The 11,477-nt window shown below is 32.7% G+C and overlaps 2 protein-coding genes across 5 annotated transcripts; both read right to left on the bottom strand.

Moving 5' to 3' along the window:
- Positions 1–1,036: 1,036 nt before the first annotated feature.
- LOC140039268 (uncharacterized) lies at positions 1,037–3,272 on the bottom strand. The gene is made up of 5 exons (XM_072084872.1): positions 2,939–3,272; positions 2,734–2,838; positions 2,301–2,602; positions 1,825–2,129; positions 1,037–1,610 (listed from the first exon to the last, which is right to left on the bottom strand). Exons 1-5 carry the CDS (start codon positions 3,270–3,272, stop codon positions 1,232–1,234), a joined length of 1,425 nt encoding a protein of 474 aa, XP_071940973.1. The 3' UTR covers positions 1,037–1,231.
- Positions 3,273–4,615: 1,343 nt separating this feature from the next.
- LOC140040382 (uncharacterized) lies at positions 4,616–11,477 on the bottom strand. 4 transcript variants are annotated; one of them, XM_072086277.1, is made up of 10 exons: positions 10,565–11,477; positions 9,983–10,068; positions 9,469–9,622; positions 9,057–9,109; positions 8,065–8,954; positions 7,679–7,803; positions 6,853–6,951; positions 6,343–6,619; positions 5,850–5,905; positions 4,616–5,447 (listed from the first exon to the last, which is right to left on the bottom strand). In XM_072086277.1, the coding sequence occupies exons 5-10, from the start codon at positions 8,133–8,135 to the stop codon at positions 5,425–5,427; spliced, it is 651 nt and encodes a 216-aa protein (XP_071942378.1). In that variant the 5' UTR covers positions 8,136–8,954; positions 9,057–9,109; positions 9,469–9,622; positions 9,983–10,068; positions 10,565–11,477; the 3' UTR covers positions 4,616–5,424. The 4 variants fall into 4 exon arrangements, with proteins under 4 accessions (XP_071942378.1, XP_071942377.1, XP_071942380.1 ...); XM_072086276.1 differs by having other exon boundaries at positions 10,013–10,068; XM_072086279.1 differs by having other exon boundaries at positions 6,343–6,382; positions 10,013–10,068.

Below are 11,477 nucleotides of genomic sequence, written 5' to 3'. Positions count from 1 at the left end.
GTATAATGGTAGAAATAATGGCATGAGGTGAATGATGAAAGGTTATAACGAGGCGCGAGCCGAGTTTAAATATCCTTTAACAAATCTAATTACGGCACATTATTTGTATTTCGAAACATATGATAGGACACATTCCAAGACAGGTGATGCGTAATTAACCAATCAAATTGCATGAATAAAATCAGGTGTATTATAATAAATGATAATATAATATTTAAAAAAAATGAAAATAAACAGGCTACTGATACCACAAGAAGAGCAGATGTGGGGTGGTGGTAGGGGACGGGCGTAGAGTTTGTTATACAACATTTTCCTACTGCATGCATCTATACCATGAGGTATCAAAATGACTGCAATTGTACTGGAAATGCTTAAATGAAGTTTCATCATCAACCTCCATCTTCGATTCATATTATTAGCGATCAAAATGACACACATGCGCAACGAGCATCACTTGCAACAATGCGTTATCAAATCGTACTGAGAAGATGTTAAACTACATTTTGAAACCCATCGTGGCTTTAGGAAGTATACAAATAATTAATGTTTATGAGTTGGATGGTGAGGATATTTCACGAGTTGAACAATTGACTGCTCTACTTTTAACGAGGCGCAAGCCGAGTTGAAAATAGAGCAGTAGAAATATATTATGATGCTTCTATTAACTTGACTAATGTTAATTTTGTATAATTATTTATCACCATTAGATAGGACAAATTTCAAGACAGGTAATTAACCAATCAAATTGCATGAATAAAATCAGGTGTATTATAATAAATAATAATATAATATTTAATATAATAAAAATGAATACAAATATATTAATTAAACCAGGGAAGATTGAAATCTCTTCCCTGATTAAACACTCAGAAGTAAATAAATTGTATGTAAAGCTGACGACATTACAGTATATATACAGGCGCATGTACAGAGAGTTGGGGAATGAAGGGGACGATGGTGCTTGACTTGACTAATCTCCGATATTATATTTTAATCATTTAAGTGTTTAAATCTGAATTTATTGTGATGCAGTACAAACCGAATGTTTTGTTTAATTCTCGAAACACAAACACAAAATACAAAGTTGTATGATATAAAAATACAAATTATCATTTATTGTACATAATTCTGTGGTAGTATAATTTCCATGATGAAGGCATTGCCATTAAAAAAAATATTAGAAATCAGGAGGATGATAAACACGATAATCGGGTAACTGTAGACGTGCAGATTACATGCACTTAATGTAGTCCATCTGGAGTCTTAGAATGATTGATTCCAAATTCGATTGAATTTCTTCTGCTGTTGCTCTGATAGCAGGGTTTTCAGTAGTACATTCTCTGAAAAGAGTTTCTAGTTTTTCTTCACAGCATGCAGTGAAAAGTGGAGATATTCCATTAAATATCTGTCCAATTGACCAAACATCAGAAGCTTTGGAAAAATACCCTCCTCTTCTCCAGCAGTTTCCATTGGCAAATTCTGGCGCAACACATTTATTATCGTTCAGGATTTGCTGAGCGGTTGATTTTGGTCGTAGGCGACCAAGAGAAAGCCATCGTGGTGCATTAGCATTGCAGGCAAGACCAACATCAATCACTTTTGCAGCAACCCTGAAAAAATATATAAATTGAAGTTTTAAAACCGGGAGTAATATTAACTAAACAGTGATTTGTACAATTAATACTAGGAGGCTTACTATCTGTATATTGTGAGAAAGTGTTTATCTCGCCTTTAAACGATATCAACCTATATCAGTCTTTTTGATTTAAAGTTTAAAACATGATTGGTTTGCGCGGTATATAATTTAAAGAAAAACAAAAGTACCTTTGTTCCTTCTTGTATAAAAGAACATTTCTAGGTGAAATGTCGCAATGGAGTATGTCCTTTTCGTGCATTTTTCGAATGCCCTTTACGATGTCCAGAAGTACATTCATCCACATAATGTCCCGTTTTCTACTTGTGTATGGAAACCCGTCGTTGTATTGAGCTTCAAACTCATCAGATAGAGTCTGAGATTGCTTGTTCTTTTTATTCCCAATAAATTCCATAACGATGTGGTAGCCATTTTGATTCTTACAGACACCATATACATCTGGGAACTCTGGAATTTCACGAAGTCTGTCCATAAACTGTAAAATACAAGCACATTTAAATATGAATAATTGTTTTTCTTTCATTGATTGTCAATATTTGTTTAATGAAGAACACTATATTTATTGTATCTTTTAGTCACTGATTTTTCTCGATCGCACACCAGGCAATAGTAATTGTATTGAAATCTATATTATAACAATAATTACCTGAAGTTCTTTGGTTATTTTTTTGTTCATTTTCCTTTTCTTTTTTCTTGAGAATGAGTCTTCATAAGGGAAAGACTTAATTGCCACTAACTTTTTCTTATCACCTTCAGTAAGTGTCATGAGGTTTACTACGCCAAAAGAACCAAAGCCCAGACAACTCGGCGTAGAATCTTGAGGATTGGAGATTGGTTTCAGATTTTCTTCGTCGATTTTCTTGTAGTCGTCTAAATATTTACAAGCTTGACGATCTTTTTGGAAAATCTTTCTTATTTTACGTCTGGCTGATTTCAGTAATTTAAACCCTATAATGAAAAACATATTAAGATTATTAAAATTTAGTTTTATAGTTTTTAATACTGATTAAAGTACGTAACAATACAATTCTATAAGGCAAATCAATTATTAATCGTTTTAAACAAAATGTAATTATTACTTGTTTGTGGTTCAGCATTGTCATCAAAGTTGTCGGTAGTCTTTTCTGTCTTAGTTTCAGTTTTTAGATGATTTATTTCATTATCGCAGACGATTTTCTTTAAACCTGTTGACAGAAATTAAGGATAGCAATTTGTACTTCAAAATGATATTGTTCACATATTGCCATAGTTAAACGTCTTTCTTATATTATGTTATTCAACTACCTGTTGTATTTCCATCTCCTTTGCTGTCAATTCCATCCATTTTCTTTACATCAATTGGCTTTCCGAGAGTAGAGAAATAGTCTGCCAAATTGAATCTTCTTTGAAGTAGATAAGTGGTGTCGGCAGATGTACCGATGGTGATTGACTTTGGCACACTCGTACTAATGGCAATAGGTTCGATGGCTTCTAGAATCATGTTGCCATTACTACTGCTCTTTATATCTCTTCTACAACAGGTAGGCCTATTGTTTACTACTACTACTCTGATGAGATCATCAAGTATAGTGGCAACGATGTTGTTGGATGAAAAAGGTGCAACGCTCTTAGAATCCATTATTTGCTGAAATTCGATAAGAAAATTTCTTTGAAATTTATATCTGGACGTAGGCCTAGATGAATTTGGTATTTTCTTCCGAAATTCATGCCGTTATTATCATCATTGAATAGATCTGTTCATAACATCATAGTTCATACACGTTGCTAGGCTAGGCCTAACGTTATTATTTGTTAGGCCTAATATTATTATTTGTTAGGCCTAATATTATTAATAAAAACATCTCTCTGTCGCCCTGATTCATCTAATCTAAGCGGGCGTGGGAGAGTATTAAAGAACAAAAAATAAGCTTACCAATTTAATATTACTTTGAAATATTTTAGAAGAAAAGTTAATAAAATTCAATACGACTTTATGAGACGATTATCGAAACGATGTTACTGGTTTAGCTTCCAGCGAAGAACTGATGTGGTTTGTTTGGATAGGTGTTGTTATAGTATCGGTAGCCAGGATACGTGCGCCGTATTCGAAACGCGACGCACATTGACGCACCATCAACACGCATCTCTATCTCTCTCTCTAGCGACAACACAATTGTCCTTCCTTCCTAATAAATATGCTGTACAGTTTCAGGAATTGTTTTTTGAAAGACAATTAAATGAGTCTTTTGAATAATATTATAAAACAATCTTACAATCAATCTCCTGGGAAATTACACTGTGTAAATATGAAATAAAATTGTTTTAATTGGTCTTATCAATTATGATTTAATTACAGAACTATTGCGACAAGACAATTATCTAATCACAAAAATTTAGTCACAATTGTATGCCTATAATGGCTTAATAGTTTGTAAGTTCTGTTCTGCTAGACCAAGGATCTTGGCTGCAAATTAAACATGTTCACTACCAAGCTACAGTCCAGCTAACATAACCAGTTAAAAAACCAACTTTATTTGAGCCACATGGCCTACTTATTTATTTAAATGAATACAATAATTGATTGATTGATCTTCAACTTCAATACTAAATCTAAAAGTCTAAAAATTGGATTCACTAAAAGTTAAAAAAATCGGTTAGTCTATTATTTAAACTATAGGGCCTATATTTAAACTAGTTAAAAGTATAAAATTATAATCTTACCTATGTGTAGAATAAAAACAATACGTATGTATCGAATCATTTTTAAAAACAAACAAATAATTTGGTGTTTTCCAAAAGCAAACACAAACAGCCGATAACTTTGGTGTGCGAATCAAATTCAAGGAGTTGAATTCAGTCGTTGAGGACTATCCTTTATTTTGAGGTCGATAGAGGACGTCCTCAGCTGTCTGTGATATCTGTTTGTTACGGTGAGTTAGATAAAACTGAAACACGCATGCTAATTCTCATTCTTTCTCCTTTATTGCATCCAGTAAACAGTGATGAAGTTGACATAAATATTTAAAAAACTTTATCAAAGAAAAAAAAAACATAGTATAACACAGACCAAACAATTAGTTACTAAAATATATCATAGTCCACAAATCAGTCTTTCAATGGCCATCATAGTACATCCAGTAACACAAACCAAAAGGGGTTCACAATTTGCTTGTCATAACTCAGTTTCTGATCATTCACCAATCATTGAAAACTCCGTGGAAAGTAATGAAGTTTGTTGTGCGTTGTGTCCTGAATTTGGGGAGGGTGAACGATTTAACGCGTCGGAGCTGATGGTTGTGTGTGGGAGGTTTAGGTAAGAGAGAGTGTAATCTAATTATTACTATTATTCACGACTAAAAGGCGCGTATCTAAATATGTATTGCCAAGTACCAGACAAATTGAAATAAACCATAAAAAGGGATACCTTAAATTATTTCATATTATATCGAGTATTATACAGTATACGTAAATATTATCATAGCTTTAAAATTAGAGAATGCCCATTCTATTAAAATTACCGGTAGGTGGCTTGTTTTAGGCCTAATCAAATCTCAATAACCCACCTCAACACTTTATACAGTAGTTTTAACTTTGTATGACCTTTCGTGAATAGTGCAGTAATACAAAGTTCAGCAGGTCACAAGGTTACATTAGTAATTAAATAATAGTACATAAAAATATCTATATTAGTAAAAATGAAATCAGAATACACATTCATGTTTCTTCTACCAGTCACTGCCTTCTCCCTGTTTGTGGGGCACATAACCCCCACATATGGGAGTAGTTTCCGCCTATATATTCCTATTTACTTCACCTGCAGAAAAAGAATGTTATCAGATAGTATTGTACAATTCTTCATTATTTCACAAGAAAACATAGTACACAATATAGGCATATAGCATGTCTGTATAATATATATTGTATGTAGGTCATAAGTAAATGTTTTTAATAATTGTAAATTTATTTTTAAATATACTAATTACTATGTCATAAAAAAAAAACACGTTTTAACAATAATCACAAATATGTACGCGTCACTTGCATTTGACATTAAAAAATGGAGAACATGACCTTTGTTTTTAATATTTTAATAATACAAAAGAATATACATATTATATGCCTTATTATAGTGAACTTGTATATATTTAAATAAGTTGTAGTGCAAACTGAAATGAAAGTGAGACGAGCCCATAAAAGATATTTGACAATAATTTACCTGTACCCTCGTAAGTAAGATTATCTGCAGTATAGGCGATGGAATCGTTCTTGCTCCTGGGAATGACATAGTTTTTATTACCATGTTATAATTTGGAATACTTTTATTCAAATTGAGAAAAGACATAAAAGAAGTTTAGTTTTGGTTTCATCAAATTCTTATTAACGGGCAGTTAGTAAAATGATTCAAGTTACCATACCATCTAATTTTACAAAGACTTTTTTTTATCTTCCCTGCTTCACGGGTGATAGGTCTACACCTGGAACCATAACGGTTACGTGCATTTACATTGGTATTTTAATTTAATTTAAATTTAATTTATTTCAACAGGATAATGAATACAATGAAGTAATCATGTGGTGGGGGAGGGGGAGAGTCATATCAGTCAGGAAGACTTTTAACAGGTTTGGAATGGGCTAGATACGGTGATTTGGTGCTATCCGGTATGACATTTATAAACTGATTTGAACAATTTTTTTTATTGAATACCTACCCTTCTTTTGATTTCTTTTTGAGTAAGTACCAAGCAGCAGCTACAATGCAAAGAACTACAATGATAGCTAAGACTACTAGTACAGCTACAATCATAGCCGTGTTGTCATCATCACCATCATCTGCATGCGTATCGTTGTCACCACTTGAGGCCATAGTGTTCGTTTTACTTGTCATGGTTGTCATTGCAGTCACTGGCGTAGGTCTAACAACAAGTCCTGTAATTGGAATACGACTTCGTATTCGAGGTATGGTCCGATCACCCCTGGGGAATGTCTCTAATATAAATTAAAATTCACAATCACAATATTAGTGTAAGGGGAAAACATCTCTACAAACAAAATTAATGGTGAAATTAAAAATTATTTGTTTGTATTTTGTGCTTATGAGAACATGATTACATTTTATATATAGTGTATATATATATATATATATATACACACATTAGGTTTACATTTACTATATTCTCCTACACATTAACTACCAAAACAATACACTAATACATCGTTACCTGGGTATGTCGTCACCGAACCTGCCCCTTCACATTGTTCAATACACTTATTCGTAAACATCCCGCACTTATCATTCGTTGATTCCATAGAATCACAAACTATAAAACAAAAACAATTTATAAATATTCATTCATTATTTTGAATACTCGTTATTTAGAATATAGGATATTCATCACTTAAGCTCTGTCTGCAGTATCAAACTAGTTTTACCAAGAAAGTGTGATATGCCCAAATATGTTAGTGATATGCTTAAATATGGTAGTGATGTGACATCATCATGTCCAAATATGAGCACATCACATTTTTTTTTATCACATAAAGTTTGATAGTGTAGACAGAGCTTTAAACATCATTCAATTATCAATAATACGTAAGCCTATATATTCCCAAGCGTTCTTCAAATCCAGTACATTCATCGCCAGTCTACAGCAACAACCATAACACGAAATTAGAAATCGTTATAACGAAATCATTATCGTCGTCATAATCAACATTGTCGTCATTGGTTCAGATTTTAATTATGACACTTTATACCCAACCATATTCCCCACATCATCTTCCTATTTTTCATTTCGCCAAAAAAAGACCAATTACGACGTGATGGATCATCCAAACTATCGCCAGTGATTGGGTTAACTCAATTGCGCTACGCTAACGTCCTTGCGTTGTGCTTATGTCCTTGCGTTGCGCTTACGCCCTTGTGTTGCGCTTACGCCCTTGTGTTGCGCTTACGTCCTTGTGTTTCGCTTACGTCCTTGCGTTGTATTCTAGTGAGAACCGAGCTTAAGGATTTATTTGTTTCACTATTTTGATTTATTTACGAACCTTCGTGTATGAAAGTCGGGCCAAGCTCTTGTCCACATTTGTCACAAGAAGGCATACATAGAAACTTAATTCTAACAGAACATACCGTGTCTAAGACGCTGCTACACACATCGGACGGTATTGTTCTATGCAAATCCAATAAAAATAAATATGTAATATTGTTTCAAACGAAATTAATTCATTGCTTCTCAAAATACAATAGTATAAAAATCTGTACTGGATGGAAATGCAATCTAGCCAAAAAAAATATTAAATATAATTTATATACTCTAACAGAAAACAAAAATATTGATAAAGAAATCACTAAAGCGAATAACTAAAGGGATGTTTTCTATAAAAAGCAATTTCAATCATATTAATAAAATAAATCTTCAACATATGCTTACCTGCAAGTCTGAGCGTCTATGTAGCTTGTAATTGTCATCAAAATGACAATATACGAAACAAGTTTCAGCATTATATAATTTCACGATCAAATAAATCTTAAAAAGTACAGTAGTTTTCTGTCATTCGTTGTAGTTTCTCAACGATTTATTTTACTAAAGTATTACTGTTATGCGAAAGTGTGGAACAGCAATGCTTAATTCTAACTCATACTAAGGACTAAGTACTGTATACGAAACAGGCCTAATACGAAACAGACCTACTGCCGTCTTAGTTCGTCGTCGCTGTGACCCTTTCTTTTGTGATGAAAAAAGAGTGTTTACGCATCAGTGTCCACAGTGTTCGTTCAGATTGAGCAATACTATTAAATTTACAAATTTGTAGGTTATTTACCATTTGCTTTTGTCAAATATGGAAGACAGAATTTAGAGCTTACAATTATTGTTATTCTAAACAAATTCTACTGATATTGTTAGATAATATGGTAAGTTATTATCATGATACACTTCGTCTCTCCCATTATTTTCGTTCTCTAGAGATGCTATGCGAGCGGCCTTCTGTTGCATCTTCAAAACTCTCTTGATTTCGAGTGAGTTTCTTTATAGTCATCGAAATTTTAGTTTCGATTGAATATTTCTTTGAACTTATTTAAGTCTCAATTCGTCATAACCATCTACATTTGAAAGTGAAGTTTCAATTGACAAACTGTCTACTCTTAATCCAGCATCACTGTTACTGTTGACAACATGCGTATTAGGAGTGCTTATGTCACCATCCCCTGTCGGTTGTAGGCTTGTGTACGCCGGACCAACTTCTTCATAAGTGTGCACGGTATGTGGTGACATAGGAAGAGTTTCTTGAGGCAGTGGCCGGATGCAAACGGTTTCATCATCTTGAGAAAAAAAAAACAAATACAAAGTTAAATGAAAAAGAAAATATTCAAAAATTATATTAAAGTAGTTTAGGTTTATTGTCATTATTATTATTGACTTACCAACTGGTTTGGTTTTTTTATTATCAAAAGTACTAGTAGCTGGTGGTGCTGACCTAAGGTAAAATAAAGGATAAACACGTCAAAAGTGATGTAGATTCAAAGTGAACATTACAATGCATTAAATTAATTAAATAAATAACATGTCCGACGGGTCAGTCATTATCTCTCACGCTCATAGACAACAATACTGCCTGTGAATTTATATATCACTATTATTAGTGATGTCAGTCTAACCACAATTGTTCTCGAATTTTAAGTGACCTCTGTTCTCTGACTACAATTGGATAGCTTATAATTATCTTAAAATAGGTTTTAATAGTAAATAGGAAATGTTATGACGTTCTCGTGAATATATTTGCGTAGGCGGGCCCGAATTGAAAGTCATGGATCAACCACTGCAATAATGTTTTACCTATTTGTATTATGTTTCGTCCGTATCCAGTAACAAATAGTGACGAGAATGCCTATTGCCACGATGGTAACACCGACCACTAGACATACAATAGTGATTATACTCATTCCATCGTCCTCGGAATCTTCGTCCAGTTCGGTCTTATTCTTACCTCCTAATAAACATAATAGTAATATACAATGAAGAAAATATATCTATTTTTCTAACAGTTGTTAGTAGTACCATGGTAGTAGTAGTATGTTAGCTCCATGGTAGTACTAATACCACTGGTGTTGAATCCCGTGTTGTATTTAAAAAACACAGTACAACTCCTCCTTTGAAACATTCCTATTCAGGGGACACTTCCCGTAAATAATGCGACCAGTTCCCAATTTAGGAGATGCTTTTTATTTATGCCGTTGTTCGTACCTTTATGTGAATGAGTTAATACTCGTATTGACTGCCTCCTCTCTTGGATATGTTAATGTGTTTATCTATATATTAAATACAATATTTAATACAATGTGTATATTACTTTAAATAAGTTATTGTATCCTCACTTAACTCATTCTATTACCATTGCAGTTGTTCCTCCTTTGTTGACAACCAGTATTACGCGACCTAAAAAACCCAAAATGACGGCTTTATAATTATTTCTTCGAATAATGTATATTTCTTACTCTACACTTTTATTCAAAATTCTAACCAGGCTCAGACTGTGGATTTATAGTTCCAGAAAGGAGATATGGAAAGTATCACTTCAGAGTTCTACCCAACCTATGTTATAAAACCATTGATTAGGCCTATCGTTTCACTGGAAGACGAAATTCAATGTTAACCTAAACATCAGACTCAGACACTGTGCTAGAGTACCCAATTGTAAGCGTTTTTTGCTGTAGAGTTCAGTGAATAAACGACTTGTTGTGTCAAATGTATGCCGAAATTCTTAAATAAAGATAAATTAAATGAATAAACATTTTATTTGTATTTTAAACTTGTCTATTTTGGTTACAGTCCATCTAGAGATACTATTACTACATACGAAAAACAAAACCACAAATATAAAACCTAATCTAATCTAAAAAATAATACTGATGTTTAAACAGACAAAACTTACCTTTGGTTAGCAAAGATTTGAAAAACATTTATACTAACAACACAAAAAACAATATATAATGCAAACGGCGATGTCGACATGTTTATTTTTTAGACTCTAATGATGTACGACATTTCATGTGATATCGTGATATCGGCAATTTTAGTGGGGATTTCCCTCTCTGAAATGTTTCCATATAATAGACATAACAATGCGTATACGAACGTAATAATCACGTGTTGATACTTTTGAATGGTTCCGGAAAAGAAAATCATAACAATAAAAAACAAAGTAAACTTTCTTTCCTTGTATATAATTGCTGATGCTTCTTGTGAGTTTTCAACAAAATTCATCATTAATTGTTTAAAAATATAATAATATATATATACCTTTAATGAATTACGAATAACAACATTTATTGTTTTATGAATAAATTTACATAATCTAGTACAATAGCGAATTATATAATTGAAGTTGCTGTTATGTTACTGATACAATCTTTCGCTTTCACGATATCACACTAGTTTTTTCATCAATAATTGTCATGAAAATTGCCAATATTATATCATCGTAATGGCTTTGTGTTGGTAGAATTATCTATTAAAGTAAGGTTTACCGTGTATACCGTGTGTTTCCAAATAGGAAATCGAGAATATCTGTTGTTAAGCTGTAATGCACCTGATTCAGCAGCTGTGACTAAACATATTCTAACTGACCATCACAAGTCATATATTAACGAGTCTAAGTTGTACTAAATACTAGGACTAGTAATGTAGGCAAGTAGGCCTAATGGCGAATATAATAGGGCGATTTGTCATAATATTGTAGAATTTTTGCAATAATCATTGTCAATCGTCAATCAATCAACCAGATTTTAATAAACATGTTAATCAACAACTTGTTATAGGCTGCATAATAACTAATTTATTTCATA

This window comes from Antedon mediterranea, chromosome 2 (assembly GCF_964355755.1).
Source record: "Antedon mediterranea chromosome 2, ecAntMedi1.1, whole genome shotgun sequence".
Classification (NCBI taxonomy): Eukaryota; Metazoa; Echinodermata; class Crinoidea; order Comatulida; family Antedonidae; genus Antedon; species Antedon mediterranea.
The sequence above is the reverse complement of the archived record's forward strand: the minus strand, read 5'-3'. Positions and strand labels throughout refer to the sequence as shown.

What these genes read in the sequence shown, in the direction of transcription:
- LOC140039268 (XM_072084872.1), bottom strand. Translation starts at nt 3,272, where the DNA reads ATGGATTCTAAGAGCGTTGCACCTTTTTCATCCAACAACATCGTTGCC. An exon ending in AAATAACCAAAGAACTTCAG is followed by an intron (nt 2,130 to 2,300) that starts GTAATTATTGTT and finishes TGTATTTTACAG; the next exon opens with TTTATGGACAGACTTCGTGA. An exon ending in TTATACAAGAAGGAACAAAG is followed by an intron (nt 1,611 to 1,824) that starts GTACTTTTGTTT and finishes ATATTTTTTCAG; the next exon opens with GGTTGCTGCAAAAGTGATTG.
- LOC140040382 (XM_072086277.1), bottom strand. Translation starts at nt 8,135, where the DNA reads ATGCTGAAACTTGTTTCGTATATTGTCATTTTGATGACAATTACAAGC. An exon ending in CCCGACTTTCATACACGAAG is followed by an intron (nt 6,952 to 7,678) that starts GTTCGTAAATAA and finishes TTTGTTTTATAG; the next exon opens with TTTGTGATTCTATGGAATCA. An exon ending in TTCGGTGACGACATACCCAG is followed by an intron (nt 6,620 to 6,852) that starts GTAACGATGTAT and finishes AATTTATATTAG; the next exon opens with AGACATTCCCCAGGGGTGAT.